This window comes from Lissotriton vulgaris, chromosome 11, assembly GCF_964263255.1.
Source record: "Lissotriton vulgaris chromosome 11, aLisVul1.2, whole genome shotgun sequence".
NCBI lineage: Eukaryota > Metazoa > Chordata > Amphibia > Caudata > Salamandridae > Lissotriton > Lissotriton vulgaris.
In genome coordinates this window covers 654,440,086-654,456,582 of record NC_141699.1, presented here as the reverse complement: position 1 = coordinate 654,456,582, position 16,497 = coordinate 654,440,086, and the positions used below count along the sequence as shown (strand labels likewise).

Sequence of the window (16,497 nt, the reverse complement as noted above, 5' to 3'; positions counted from 1 at the left end):
TGCGACCGACAGAGACGTGGGTGCAAGGTCAACATGTTTCAAGCCGTTACCCAAGGGCTTTTCGTCAGGCCTATAACAACAGTTGGAGCAGTGGACTGGCAATTTCGCAAAAGAGTAGCTTTGACAAATGTTTGACTACAAGCGTCCCTTCCCCCGTTGAGCACCTTGGGTCATATCATGGCATAACACATATCTAAAGAACAACTACCAGTTGGGTATTTTACTGTATGTATATTTTACCTTGACATTTATTAAGGAGACCTATTTGGTGTCACTACCAGGAGTGGTACTAAGGATCATTATCCTATAGTCTTGACAAAAGGCCTTGGGGTAACGGCTTGAAACATGTTGACCTTGAGATACACGCACATAAATGATTGCCTCTCACTGCCCCATTTTTAACTATACCAGCAAGAGGACTGAATAAAATATTTGTTCCTACTTGGCAAGGTATTGTTTAACCCTAGATTATACACTCCCACTCTTATAAAACCCATTTCTTTATAGTATTTAACTAAAAGTGCTCCCATGTCTCTGTCGGTCGCAGCACGGCCTGTCCCGCAGCGGGATGGGAAGAATCCTATGATGAAGCATGCTACCATGGGATATCTTAGTGGGTGAGGGTTATTTTAAGAAAACATTCTGTTTCCAAACTATAAAGAACGGTGGAAAAGATAGTCCATTTAGCCTAGAGGGACTCTTCTTGGTTGTTATATTTTACTACAGGCAGTCATAAGTACAATTCTCTAGCAGGAATTAGGGCCATGATTTCAATAGTGCAGCAAGTGCAGTGGCACCAGGACCAAATGCTCTAGGTACCCCACTAAACAGCAATTTTTGCTATATTTTACAACTAAACAGGCAGTCACAATTGCAGTTATCTTGCAGGCACTAGGGTCACGATTTGAATGGTGAAGCAGGGGCAGCGTGCCCAAATGTTGAGGAACTTTTCTCCTTATGTTAAGGCTGCACAGCGTATACTAGTTACCAAAACGTATCTTCCCCTGGCTGCATGCATTTAAAACATGTTTGTGTAGCTCTGATTTAGTGGGTGGAACTTTAAATTAATTTTCACATTCTTTATGATATTGTTCCGCTAATAAAAAAGCTTTTTTTTCTATAAAGTGTTTGTTGCTAATAAAAAGGTTTTTTTTCTGTCATGAGTTTGTTGTTGGCGCATAATGTAACTTAAACTAACCCAAACAAAGTGATTACAATGCTTTAAATATGCACACTCCGTGGTGTTCTGAAGATATGCTTTAACCTCCTTTATCCACTGGGACGGTTTCTGTATAACATTACAGCGCCAGACAACTGATGCAAAGTCTTGGATCATAAAACAGTCATGTGCCTGTTCTAAAAATAGTTCTCGAGCTTTGTGGTTACATTCTGTTCCTTCTATTGGCAGGGAAGGGAGGCTGATAGTTTCAAGATCAGTGAATTCGAAATTTCCAACTGCTAGGCATTGTTGCATTGCGTCAAAGCTTGTCTTTGTGAGCAAGTGTGTGTGGTGACTGTATGGGAATTGCGCTGCTGTTCTTTTTTAAGAAGGTATCCATTATTTTGGAATACCTTTAAATTTAAAAAAACAAGTTTTTCTTCTTTGGTGTGAGGTCTCCACTTTTTGTTTTTAGCACCAAGCGTTTAGCTTAGTAACCAGGTAGGTGGTAAGACTGGCTTTTTCCCCCCCAAAACTGGTCTTTACTGTGCAGATTGTATTGTTCTAGCAGCAAAATCATGTTCTACCGTAATCTGTATTTTCTATTGGCCATATGAATAAGCAACATGGTAATTCAACGATACCCTGTAAATTGAAGAGTTATTGCCCAATAGTGAGAATTTTGCCCTTCATCTTTCTGTGGATATAAAATGCATATATATTCATTTGCATTCTTTTTAATATGTGGTATTGTAGAAAATAAGAAGTATTGATGTACATAGGCAACGTTCATTTCCCTTTTCCCGCTCCCCTCCCTGCACGCACCATGAAATATTGTAAAGCATTGACTGCATCCCTCAGCCCGCAAAGGCCTGTACCCATGTGTACATGACAGCCATTTTAGGCACCTTGGCCTCTTGCCCACTCATTAGAATCACTGACTTCCCTCCTGCGCGCATTTGAGCACCCCCCCTCTCCCACTCTCACATACATAGACCATGAAACCCAACACTCTGCGCGACCCTGCTATGAAAGGCAACCCTCCTGCTTGACCCAGGCACCCCCCCCCCCCCCCCATTTCCCTCTTGAAGAGGCATCCTTCGCCTCAGCTGACATAGCCCCCCAGTTATATCTGACTACCCCTGTTCTCTCATGTACAGGTCATAAGATCTCTCTCTCTCTCTCTCTCTCTCTCTCTCTCTGCGCGACTCTGGCCCTGCATGCACCCTGACCCCCTCCCCTCCTTCTCCTCATATGAGCAAGTCATAAACCCTCTTCGTCCGCAAAGCCCTGTCCTTGAGAGTCACGGCCGCGCCTGACCAGCACCTCCTTCCCTTCCATGAATGCCCCTCTATTGACGAGCCCTCCCTCCGCGCTCGATTGTCCACGCAGGCATGAATACCACTCCTTTGATGACCCCTTCCCCCGAGTTCGGCTGACCACACATGTCCGAGGCCATCGCCTAAGCCAGGAGATACCATTTACTGCCCTTATTGTATGCCTAGCCATCCCACCCCCTGGGCCATGATCAGGCGCACACATCCTACGACACACTCAGCTGCACGATCGCCCTTCCCTCTTATCAGCAGGTCAAGGGTCCCCATTGTGAACGTATGTGGAGTAGGATCATCACGAGGATTATAGGAATGTTTTCCTTTTGCGACACACTGACCTGATTGTATCATCAAATGTTCTGCAATGTATAAAAGCCAGAGTCTCACGCTCACTTGTTAGAGCACCTCCCGAAAGACACTGTGTTTCGTGTCCGAAATGACTGGCTCTCCTCATGAGAAATAAACTCTGTTCTTGATTCCTGCTCCCAGCGCCCGTCTCTTTATTTGGTAAATTATTCGGAATGGAAACTAAGAGGCGGTTTGCGCCAGCAGCCTGGGCATTGATAGAATTATGGGCTCACTTTCAACAATTGGCGTCCCAACGCGGGGTCCATCAGTGACATAGGGTTCGGTAAGAGAGATCCAGACGAAGAAGTGAACGTCTAAAATGATCGGAGTATACCTGCCTTGAGAGGGCCCTAGCCCGGCTGCCGATCGACAGAACTTCACCAATTCTGAACGGACCTCTCTTGAGTGACCTATTGTCCTGACTGGAATCCCACAGGAATGCTACATGGAGTAAGAGAACGATCGGGCGCTGGAGGAGGGAGTCGAAGAACTGTCCGTATGGTCCGGTCCGGGTAAGATTAAGTAGGGTGTTTTTACGCCTGATTGGTAGGGTGGTTCTATCCACCTGATTGATTGATTGATTGTATTGAAATCGGTATTTGTATACTGATATTGTATTGGTTGGTATTGGTTCATTTAGCTTTGAGGGCTACTTGACATATTGGTTCTCTTTTGAGAACGAGACATTCTCTGTTTGCAAACAGCGGCGAATAGGAACGTCGTCCCTCTTTGCAGATAGAGAAGGGTAGGTAATGCAGACTTTTGTCCCCGTTGTAATCCGTCATGCCTACTTTTCTCCCCACTGATTGTTTGAAGTCGATTAATAATCGATTGTTGCTCTTTGAGATCTTCCCTGTCTACAAACTGAGACGAGTAGAAATATTCTGTCTTCCTTTTTGGATAGCGAAGGGCAGGTAATGCAGACATTTGTCCCCGTTGTAATCCGTCATGCCTGTTTTTCTCCCCACTGATTGGTTGGTTGCCTGGACATTGTTGTTCCAGGAATTGTTTCGTTTGAGGTATTTTCTATTTGCAAACAACGTGAAATAGAAACACTCTGTCTAGTCTTTGCAAGTAGAAAAGGGTAGGTTATGCCCCTTTGTGAATTCGTCAGTCCTACCCACTCCCCACTGGTTGGTTATTGTGGGGTAGCTCGCATGGTCCGCCCAGGAGACTACTCTTATGGAGGACATATGCTCTCTACTCATGGGCCATTTAATAGAAATAGACCGACTGGTCCGTCCAGGAGGCTACCCTAGTAAGTGGAAGTACATCGCTCGGTCTGTCCAGGATGATACCCTAATGAAGGAATATATGTTCCCCTTTTGATCGATAATCTCGTTCCACCCCGGACCATTTATTGGAGGGGACTGGTCTGGTCCGTCCAGATGTACCCCCCCTAGTGAAAAGGACACATAAAAATATGAAGTGATCACCGTTCCCTACTAACAGAAAGCTTTAGCTCGAAACACGCTAAGGAAGAGAAAGAAAAATAAAAAGAAATCAGGCTAAGTCAGTAACCCCCTGATGAGCTTTTGACTTCACCAAAAATAAGAAACATTAGAAATAATTCGTAATAAGAAATGTAAAATGGCGAAAAGATTCGATAGCAGAACATAGCCACGAGGTAGCTAGGCTTCACTGCCTGTTCCTGTTCCCAACATGTCTGCCTCATTGCCCGCCCCGCCCAAATAACGGTCACATGAAATAGAAACAACTCGATAGGCACCTACCCCCGTTCCGGAAGCTCCCGAAGTGCAACAGGTCCGCGGTTACGCCCATCCGGAAGGCGAGGCCTGGAGGCACGAGGGACTCGCCTGGCCACGGTCAGGAGGAGATGACGTTGGGCAGGCGGTCCAAAGGATGACAAGGACCTCTCCGTCTTCTCCCTTCTGCCGCCCTGCAGGCCGCGGGGAGAGAGGGGGCTGTCTTGCCTTGGCCACCGACCACCCCTCTCTCTCACCCGATCCGGCTTTTGCCAAAGGCCGACGCCAAAGCAAGAACGGCGGCGAATCAAGTAGTCCCGCCACATTTCAAATTCGCCGCATGCCATCGCCTGCTGGTCCAGAGCCGAAGCCAAGGCAAGAACGGCGGCAAATCAAGTAGTCCCGCCAGATGCCAAATTCGCCGCCTGCCTGCATAGGTGCAGGCAGTCCCGCCACACTCCACGCTCCCTGGAGAGTTGAAGGTAGTCCCGCCACATGTCGCCAGGGGAAGGGGGGGGGGCTGTCTTGCCTCAGCCGCCGACCACCCCCCCCCCCCCATCATCAATGGCTGGCACGGCCAATGTCGAAAACGATGGAGCCGGGGAACGGCGCGGGGTCGCTGGAAGGGGGAGGTGGCGCGAACGACCCTCCCCCACCTCCCTCCAGGTGGAGGCTTCCAGCAACACCCCAACACTCTTTGCTTAAAGAAGGGTCAACATCAAAAAGCGGTCTTCTGCCCAGGACGGGCACACGCTCCATATCGTCTCTCCTCGACCTTGAAGATTCTATAAGAGCCGGGGGGCCCCCGACCCTCTGCATGGGTGCCCCCGCCCCCTTCACTGGGAACCACGACATCGGTGCTACTCCTGCCGGCACCAGACTCGGATCGGAAATGGCTAAGATGCCGCCACGGCACAGGCTTGTTCAGTTCCGGAGGAACACCAGAATGACCCGGTAGGAAAATTGTTGCCGCCCTTCCCACTCTTTGACTCATGGTCCATATTGTTAGACTGTTAACCACATAGCACGAGACTTTTTGAACTGCCAACGGAAAGTTCTGAGCCAACCATGTGAGACTAGAGACACTCTGACTGTGCTGGAACTTGCCTGACCCCACCCAAAATGGCGCCAACATAAAATGAGACGTTTTTAATGAACTTTGTTGCACCCTGATTGCGCAAGCTTTTTGCCCCGAGATATATATAACGTTTTGGATAATGAAAGTAGATATGAAGGATATTGAGCATGTGCTTGGACAATGAATTGACTTAGGGTGGGTACTGATTATGAGTTGGAAAATGAATTGGTGTAATTTAAGGTAATGAATGAACATTGGATGATGTATTTATGAATGTATTAAAGATGAATTACTGACATACATCCTGCTTGCTCTGTAGGGGAGTTTAATATGATTTTATTGCACTGCCGCACTTTATGCAATGAACTGCCACCAGCTTCTTTCTTCCCATGTACAGTTCCAATCTGCTCCGTGGCTAGCCCACCGGGTTGTAGGCCTGTATTTATGTGTCAACCCTCTTTATTAAAGGTATTTTGGAAACGAAAGCATAGTTGTAGCGGATTGCATTAATGAGTTTTGAATGTATTACTACTATGAGCAACGAGAAAGTATGATGAAGGCTAAAGGTTAAAAAGGACCCGATATTTAGCAGCCACACTATGTGTGACAGGCAGCCGGAAAGGTGCTTTAGAAGCCCTAAAACGACACCACAGAAATGCCACCTGACCGCCACCCTTGTACCCGATCAAAAGGGGTTACGACCAAGTAGCTCATGTCGCACAGATCGTCAATGATTATCTGTCTGACCTTTCTGGTCCATCTGGGCTTAAACGCCGTGATGGTAGGGAAATGCACTACGTGAAAATAGGTCGAGTATGTGGTAGGTAAAGCATTTCCGGATTACTGCACGTTGATGAGGTTTTGAATGTTGCCCCCCACCCCTTCTTTTTCCTCCCTTCTGCAGGTCACGTCGGAACACTGGCTGATGTATGGATGGACGACGACCGAACCGCCGATGAGAGGGGGAAAAAGGGAATATGAGCATGGTCCTTAGGACAAATAAAAGTTTTTAAAAAGACGTAGACTTAAACATGACTGTTCCTCCTTAGAACATAGCAACGGGAGGATGGACTGACATAGAGACTGGACAAGTACTGAATGACAAAAAAAAAAAATTGACTAGAAACGACGCGTTAAATAATGTAACTGGACGTTTTGACTAGGTAGGGAAAGGACAAAGAAAAATTGTACGGGTAAGGGTTGCCACGGCACCACCCGCCTAGGAAGTTAGAAATGTTGCCGATGTTCAAAATGCACTGCCCCCTTTCTCACACTCTTACAGATATAGCCAAGCTGTCCGACTGTTTTCCCGATCAATACTTGCCGTTGCCTCAGCCTGGAGAACTTCCCACCAAAGGAGGGAACAGAAAAAATGGTTTAAGATCCAACCATGGGTAACTAGCACGACCAGGTTAATTTCCGATCAACTAAACGGAGGTGTGAGTATTGGTAATTGGGAACGCTCGCAGGCGTGTCAAACGAGAAGGAAAAGGGGGGAAGGGCAGAAAGAGCTAAGCACGTAGATAAATAGGATAGTAAAGATACGTAGGATATATATAAAAACAGATGTTGTAGACTAACAATTGTTTCCTGTCTTGTTGTGAATGTCTTGTATATGTGTAATACATGTGCCGTCTTCCCTGTCTGAGTTTGTGTGTGTGTAACGTACGAATATATGTCTCCCCTCTGTCTATATCTGCATGTTACCCGACCTTTGCTGTTCCGTGTTGTGAGCGCACTAAATGACCTATTTTCGTACACGTCTCTCTCTCTCTCCACCCCTTTTATCTCTCTATCTACATGTCATACGTGTACCGAATGGCTCGTTTAGATTGCGGACGACTCTCACTCTCTATGAGAGTCTCCCTATTTTCTCTCCCTCTTTTTGGTAAAATTGTGCCCCACCGGCACCAGTCTGATTTGATACATATTGAACACGAAGGTGTTCAGCGAAATTGACCGAAACTAAAATGACTGTATCTCGCCATGTTACTGCCTCTCCTTTCTGCAAAATGAATGAACTTGAATTGGCTGAGAAGGAAAGGACAGGTAAGACGGCTAAGGTCCCCCAATTTGGCCTTTTATAGGGGAACTATATGTCAATGGCATCCTAATTTTTATTGTTAGAGACAAGCGCCAAGGTCCAGATTGACCCCCAATGCCCAGATTGCCCCACCCCTTTGCACCCAAGCACGAATGCCCGAAGCGTCCCCGCCCCACTTGATCGACCCCAGCTACTGTCCCCGATATATATATCTGATGACCATGAGTAACTGCCGCCCCTCGAGAAAAACATGTTTGACTCTGTCTTTCAATGATTGCACCCCCGCTCTGTTTTAAAGAGTTAGCCAGCTCTAAAGGGAAATGTAAGACTGTTAAGGCTCGAATTAGAAGGACGAGTCTCTCCTGAATGTTGTCAATCTTGGGGTTTTTGTTGAAATACGCAAGTGATAAGAGTCCGACCTCTGTCCATATATGTCATGAACGAACGCCGATTAGACTTGGTGCGAACGCAGTAGAAATACCCACCTACTTACTTCATGGTAATAGACTTCTGACTATGACCAATGAGCATAACGCCAGGTGCTAGGATTGCGAGTGGAATTCATATGTAAAAATCTCTTCTCCTGCCAGTTCTCTAAAACTTGTTTTTACCCATTTAAAGATACTCAATCACCGGAGGAGAAGGGCCGGACGTGACGCACAGCGTGGCTGCAGATCATGAGACACATGCGACCTCAACCAAAGGTGGAGCCGCAGGACAACAAGAAACGGGACGAGGCAGCACTCTCAAAGGCGGTAAAAGAAAGAATGAAGGGCTGTCCTGAAGCTCTCTGTCCGCCAACCCACGTGTGCCTGGAGCCTCCGTCCCTCTTTTCAAGCCCGATTGGTGGGCCTGCTTGCTTGTTACCCATTGCTCCCTTGGTCCCTTTGGTGTGTCCCGGGAAAATCTGCCCCCACTCCGCCCTCTCACTCCCATCGACTAACGAAACCGCACACCCTCTTTTCCATGCGACTCTCTGCTGAAAGGAAGAACAGCATCTAGATGGAAATGGGGTTACGCCACGGAAATATAGGTGCCAAGCTTAAGGCGCCACTCAAAGGATTGGTTAGGGAACAGGACTGTGGTCTAACAGCAGAGGACTGACCGCACCCTGCAACGCGTAAGGATAGAACCGAGCTGGACCTATAGCTCCACCGCCGGTGCTCTACAGCGCCAACGAAAGGACACGGACTAGAGCCTACCAGTGATGGCTCACTGATAAAAAGACACTGTGACGAAGAGATCTTGCGTATTGAACTGAATTCCTCCCTTGACTACTTGGTCAAAATGTTCATTGGTCACATTTTTAAGTCAGAAACATTTATGCTATGTAGTGATTTGAAATGATAGGAACTCGACAAATGCCATCCCCTATGTGCTGCGTTCTGCCAAATACATCAACTGTCCATGATTATATGACATATGTTAGTATTGACAAATGCAAATTCTTCGATCGCACCTGTTTATATGTACCTTCATCGACTGCAAAAATGAACTTTGCTATGTAAAAAGGGGCGACTGTAGAAAATAAGAAGTATTGATGTACATAGGCAACGTTCATTTCCCTTTTCCCGCTCCCCTCCCTGCACGCACCATGAAATATTGTAAAGCATTGACTGCATCCCTCAGCCCGCAAAGGCCTGTACCCATGTGTACATGACAGCCATTTTAGGCACCTTGGCCTCTTGCCCACTCATTAGAATCACTGACTTCCCTCCTGCGCGCAATTGAGCACCCCCCCTCTCCCACTCTCACATACATAGACCATGAAACCCAACACTCTGCGCGACCCTGCTATGAAAGGCAACCCTCCTGCTTGACCCAGGCACCCCCCCCCCCCCATTTCCCTCTTGAAGAGGCATCCTTCGCCTCAGCTGACATAGCCCCCCAGTTATATCTGACTACCCCTGTTCTCTCATGTACAGGTCATAAGATCTCTCTCTCTCTCTCTCTCTCTCTCTCTCTGCGCGACTCTGGCCCTGCATGCACCCTGACCCCCCCCCCTCCTTCTCCTCATATGAGCAAGTCATAAACCCTCTTCGTCCGCAAAGCCCTGTCCTTGAGAGTCACGGCCGCGCCTGACCAGCACCTCCTTCCCTTCCATGAATGCCCCTCTATTGACGAGCCCTCCCTCCGCGCTCGATTGTCCACGCAGGCATGAATACCACTCCTTTGATGACCCCTTCCCCCGAGTTCGGCTGACCACACATGTCCGAGGCCATCGCCTAAGCCAGGAGATACCATTTACTGCCCTTATTGTATGCCTAGCCATCCCACCCCCTGGGCCATGATCAGGCGCACACATCCTACGACACACTCAGCTGCACGATCGCCCTTCCCTCTTATCAGCAGGTCAAGGGTCCCCATTGTGAACGTATGTGGAGTAGGATCATCACGAGGATTATAGGAATGTTTTCCTTTTGCGACACACTGACCTGATTGTATCATCAAATGTTCTGCAATGTATAAAAGCCAGAGTCTCACGCTCACTTGTTAGAGCACCTCCCGAAAGACACTGTGTTTCGTGTCCGAAATGACTGGCTCTCCTCATGAGAAATAAACTCTGTTCCAGCGCCCGTCTCTTTATTTGGTAAATTATTCGGAATGGAAACTAAGAGGCGGTTTGCGCCAGCAGCCTGGGCATTGATAGAATTATGGGCTCACTTTCAACAGTATTTTATCTTAATAATTGCTAAAAAGGGTTGGAGTTCTCCAAAGTAATTTTAACAGCTGCCTATATTTTCGTTGTTACATAATATAAAAAAACTTCAACTGCACATTTCTGAAGAAGAAAAAAGGCAAAGGCTTTGTTTAATTTAGCTTGCTTTACGTTTGGTATTTTAGCTTGTTAAAAAGGGTTTGAGGTGTCCAAAGTAATAAAAAGTTTACTGTATTTTCGTTGTTATATAATATAAAGAAACCAACATTTTATTCTTAAAACAGGCAAAATCCAGTATCTAGCAGGTACAATGGTCATGACTTCAATGGTGGAGAAGGTGCAGTGGCACAGCGATTTTGAACAAATGCCTTGGAATAAAATACAGTATTTGTTACAACACATAAACTTCAAAGTACATAGCACAATAATTGAAAATGCAAAGCATAAGTAACAATGCGAATGCAAATGCAAATATTTACTATATTCTCACTATTCTTTCAGAGTTTATGTTCATGTTTAAGTTTTTCGCAATAATAAAAAAAAAGTGCAATGCAAAATTAAAAAAAAACTTTGTAAGAGAAATCTGGAACAAAAACTTGCCCATCTCAATAATACAATATTCTCACTTTCAGTGTGTTTCTTTCACTTATATCACACAAATGCTCAGTTGAAAAATGCAAAGTTAATTTTCATAGGTTTATCTTAACAATGGACAATAACCATACAAGACCTTTACACTTAGTTTTTGAAATCTTGTTTTTTTGGGATTTGCAAAAAACAGCGCTTAAACTGTACTTTTATGGTTTTCCATTCACCCTTAATCTATTCTTTCCATAGCTGCATCACTTTCAAGCATAATTCTAAAGTCAAAACAAATCTATATTTGTCCTCCACCATTTACCTAATCTCCCCACTTTATAATACCACTAGTATCAGCACTATATATTGCCTTTTTTGTACATGAGCAAGTCATACATTTTCCGTGACTTATATTTAAGGCTCCCTGTTTTCTGTTTTCACAGATTTTTACAGGTAAATACACACAGAAAACAACATGTTTTCTGTCTGCATTTATTTTTAAAAGTGGATAAATGAAGAAAATGGTGCTTCTTCTAAGTGACTCTGTGCTGTCTTTCAGAATCGTAGCTCAACAGCTGAGCAGATGGTCAGCATGGGAAAATAAAACAAGCATTGGCATAGCCAATAGGTCTCACCTTTGGGACCTTATAAGTGTTTAGCCATGCAACACTCGCTGTTGTTGCAACAAGGATATTGTGCTGCATACCTAAATACTTACAAGGTCCCATAAACGAGACCTATTGGCTATGCCAATGCTTGTTGTTTTTGATCTCACTAAATAATGAAGTAATACTATTACAAAATATGCAGCACTAAGCTGCACAATTTGCATTTTCTTGCCGCATAATGTACCCAGTCCTGCCCCATAATTTGGCCTTTCCTGTTGTATAATTTAAGTGGCCCTGCCTATAAGGCAATTATGCAATGCCAGATGGGCTGTTTTGTAAGGTCAATGAAAGGGCCAGTGTTTTGACTGTTTGTGTGCATATTTATATTTTATGTTCTAGTGGGACAACAACCCAACTGTTTTCAGTTAGTGCAGTACGGCTGCGTAACAGTGTTTTTTAAATTCATTTTTGTATCTCTTTATCAGAAACACAAGCTGGGTGCAAATCATGGATTGTTTTACTGACTCAAGTCACGGTATTAGAAATGCCTTACTTAATTCATGATCAAAGCATTTAATATCAACAGCTCGATGGTATGATTGATGCCTTATGTTCCCTTGCCAGTAGGTGTTTGTGGGAGGTACCATTTACAAAACCTAGAAACATAGATGGTTGAGCACATTATAAACTTGCCCTTAAAATGGCCAAAACAGAGCTTAAGCATTAGAATTGGGATCGTGTTTTGTACGTTTTACAGAGGTGCCGTCCAAATATCTTCTAGTAGACGATCAATTCAATTAGGGTAAGTGATTGCATTTTAACTATAATAAGCATTAAAACCACAGACGCGCAGTGGGTTTCTCATTTTGAAGTCATTTATAGTTTTGATGCTGCTACTACCCCTTATGTTCAAGGTAAACCTCCTAGTGAAGCTACTGGTTTCAACTTGAGCTTGAATTAGGACAACGTTTTCTTAGCGCGTAGTAGTCCCCTCAGCTGGTGCCTAGGTTTCACTGACACAAAAACCTTACCACCTCTCTTGCACCCCTCCACAAACTCTCCCCATAGTGGGACAACATGTCAACTGTTTTTAGAAATGTTGTACAGTGTGATGTCTGCACATGTAATGGTTGAGAAGCTTGCGCCAAAGTGGTGGCATTTAGTTATGTGTGTAGTACTGTACATAGCTACCCACACCAGTTTTTATATTTCCAAAAAGTATTTTAAGCAAGTCGAGCCTTCTGACATGCAGCCTGCAGAGCAGGAATTAATGGTTTGTAAGCCTCGGCAATGGTAGTGTGTTTACAGGGGGCTGTGCAAGTGCCTAGTGATCCATTTGGTGGTTTCACTAATTAAGGTGCACAGAATTTTTGATGTATCCTTTTGAGGTGCTGCCCTCCCCCACAGATACAAAATGTGCCTTTAAGTACGAGTTTGCAATTAAGCACAGGCAGGGATCCTAAAAAAATTAACAAAAGAAATGATATGCAGACAAAGTAAACTGTAATGTTTTATCAGGTTTTTAAGAGAGGGAGGAGAGAGAGGAAGAGTGAAGGGGGCGGATGGGGAGTCAGTGAAGGGCTGATAGACGGGAAAAAGAGATAAGAAACAATGCCAAAAAACAAACGGAAAAGAGACATAAGAAACAGTGCTAAGCAAGACTGCAGCAAAATTACATTTGCTCCATACATGAAATGTAACTCAAAATGCAAGAGTGTGGTTTGGGGCAGGGCTGATTTCCAAAGGCTGTTTAGAAGAGGCGCGGAGGCATGTGACATTAGACAGAGAGGGAGAAGTTAAAACATTACGGGTTGTTCATAGGCAATGGCATGTGATAATCAACATCACACAAAGTTACCTGAGGGGACATTTACAAGAGGTGCCGAGTGAGAAATATTAGATGACCCTATCAAAGTGGGACATTGTGAGTTGTCACTTATTAGAGCTATTCTGTAAACAAGGTGCTTTATTGCTGCTGCAAGTGTGCACTGTCGTAGGTGCCTATTTACAAGAACTATGTTAAGTCTGGAACATCCTGTGCAATTCAAGTAGATGAGGCGGAGCAACGGAAAGCTCCAGACAGAGTCTGAGCTTTCAAGTGGCTTCTGCCAGCAAATCCACGCACTAATGTGAAGCACCAACAATTAAAGAAGACCTCAATCTACCGGTCTGTCGAAACGCCCTCCAACATTGATTGTGAAGACAATTCAGTATGCACACAATGATACCGGCCCTACCAAAAAATTAATTAGGTATGAAAATGATGCTTGTGTAAAACGCTCCAATACCTATGGGCCGAGATCGCTTGGTATAAAACTGCAAAAGGGGGGTTGGGAAATCAATACACAGTGGAGCGGAAAGGGTCACTGAACGCAGCGACCTCGGAGGGCAAGCGGGAGTGGTGAGATGGTGTTGAGCAAGGCACGGGAGATCGGGAAGATGAGTCATGGGCAAGCAGAATAATAAGGCGGCTGGGAAGGCTTATAGGAAGTAAACCAAACTAAGCATTTAACATGAGCAGAGACAGGCTAACCAAACAAGCATTGGCTACGCGGCAGTAAAAGTAACGCTGCGTGACCGTGAAAGCGAAAGTCACCGCGATCGCTCTGAAAGTGATCACGATGATGCGCTAAAGCACGCTAGGATGCACGCGCGCGCTTGTGCGCGTTACAGTAAACTGGTGGCTGCTTTGGTAGCACTTTAAAAGCAGGTACTAAATGTCTTGGGCAGGCCAGCACATGCGCTGGATCAGGCCGAGACCTACAAACAGGATAAAATTTCTATTAATAATGACATCTGTCAACATACATTTGTGGTATAATGCTAATATTTAGTGAATGTAATGTTGCGTAATATTTGGCAGCTCAAATAGCTAAATCACCACAACATCAAAGTATGAGTGCATGTCTATCAGTAAAATAAATATGGAACTGTACATTTTACAACTTAATTCATACACAAAATAAATATGGATAAATAGATAAAATGGCCAAAAAATAAATATGGATAAATACAGACGGAAACGTTAAAAACATTTGTGGTATAATGCGAATATTTAGTGAATGTAATGTTGCATAATATTTGGCAGCTTAAATAGCTAAATCACCACATACATCAAAGTATGAGTGCATGTCTATCAGTTAAATAAATATGGAAATGTACATTTTACAAAATAATTCATACACAAAACACAAAATAAATATGGATAGAGATAAAATGGCCAAAAAATAAATATGGATAAATACAGACGGAAACGTTAAAGAAATAAATACCATAAAACCGGGAGCCCTACTTATATTGTACCACTACTCAGCAAGCTGCAACCCACGCCAATAAAAGCTTCTTATTAATCACATAGGCGAACCCTAATGCATTTACTAAATAATGCGTGGGGAGTATTGGGGTCAAATTGGAATCGATAAAATTGACCTGATCTCTGTAGTAAACAATGTCTGCATTCATATTAACCTTATTAAAAACAACCAACAAAACCCAAACGCACATTGAAAGGGCACGGTAACATTTCAACACCACAAGCTTGCCGAATACAGTAAAGGCGTATCTTTGCCGGAACTTTCTCAGAAACAAGTGAAAACACACACCAACCTTGGTCAGAAAAAGGTAGTATTAGAACTAGTGTGAGAGCGACACACACACGCAGGTCCTCCACTAGAAAACGCATCTTATCAACCGAGTAGCCCGGTAAGAGAACACGAGAACTAGAGGCCCTGCTGTGTGAAGGCGGGGGATCAGGGTACAGGACAAGCGTAGCAGCTCCACCGTCACGCACGAACGTAACAGCTCGCCGTCACGTACGCACGCACGCACAGCCAATGTACATAATTTTGTCTTGGAAGTTTCCTCTACAGATCACCCAGAGAGAAACCGTTGTATTTCCTACTAATTCTAAACTCATCACCTCCACGAGAGAAGATTCCAGAGTGCGGGCTAACGTCTATACTTGCCAAAAGCCACCCGAATCAAGTGGCAGATTCCCAATTTGTCTCCTGCCTGAAACTGCCTCTACTCCAATAGAGGTCAATGGGAGAAATACATTCTTCCTATTATTTTTGAAACATCCCACTTTCCTCTTCTAAAATGTTTGAATACGCATACATATTCTCGTACTATGCCACCTTTTCAAACCCCTTTTTTGTCTTCAGAATCTGTAATTTGTATTAATACATATGAATATTCACCCTAATTGACTGCTCTTATTTTGAGGGACTATTATTGCTTGAGATATCAGCTAGAGTTTTTTTGGTGTCCTGCTTAAAGCCCAGATATGTGCTTCGGACTTGGTGCAGCCTTAGGCATGGAGCAGGACTGATTATTTTGGGAGTGTATTCCCGGGAGTTCTTGGCTGGACTGTGGAGGACATTCCACCACTGTAGATTGTGGCGGGCATACGGACAGCAACCATGTAGGCAGTTAGGCTACCAGTAGGTATTGTATGGAGTTCACTCAGGGCCCCTGGAGTAGGGGGACCAGATATTGAGAGGCAAAAACAGGGACAGGACAAAAAATAAATTAGGACCAAAGCCTATAGTCTCACTTTTGGCCTGTACTCGTTTTTGTGTACCCATGTAGTAATAGCTGAGACCTTAAATTAAATCTCAGCATAAATCATTATTGTTGCAAAGTCATCCTGGGAACGCCAAACATTTTTCCTGGTGGTAATTGACTGACTGACCCTGGGCTCTGCCTAACCAGGGCCAGTGCTATTCTGAAGACACGCTTAGAATACAGTGAAAACATCTACATAAACTATGGTACACTGTAGGTTAGGGTACCCCTAGGATTGGCATGACCTATAAGGTCTTAGGGCCAGATGTAGGAAGGCTATTACTGGTTGGTATCGGCCGGAATTAACGCATTTTGGGCGTTACCGACCGGTAATAGGCTTTTCTGATGGGGGGACCGAAATTAACGATTCGTTAATTTACCGAATCGGTAATTTAAGGAATCGGTAAATTACCGAT

At 44.6% G+C, this 16,497-nt stretch overlaps 1 protein-coding gene across 1 annotated transcript in view; it reads right to left on the bottom strand.

Moving 5' to 3' along the window:
• LOC147683291 (disintegrin and metalloproteinase domain-containing protein 9-like) overlaps positions 1-15,197 on the bottom strand; it is a 2,469,977-nt gene extending 2,454,780 nt beyond the window's left edge. The window contains exon 1 of the mRNA XM_086944815.1: positions 15,122-15,197. Coding sequence (XP_086800941.1) covers positions 15,122-15,197 — 76 coding nt within the window. The remainder of the gene's footprint in view (positions 1-15,121) is intronic.
• Between the last annotated feature and the right edge of the window lie 1,300 nt (positions 15,198-16,497).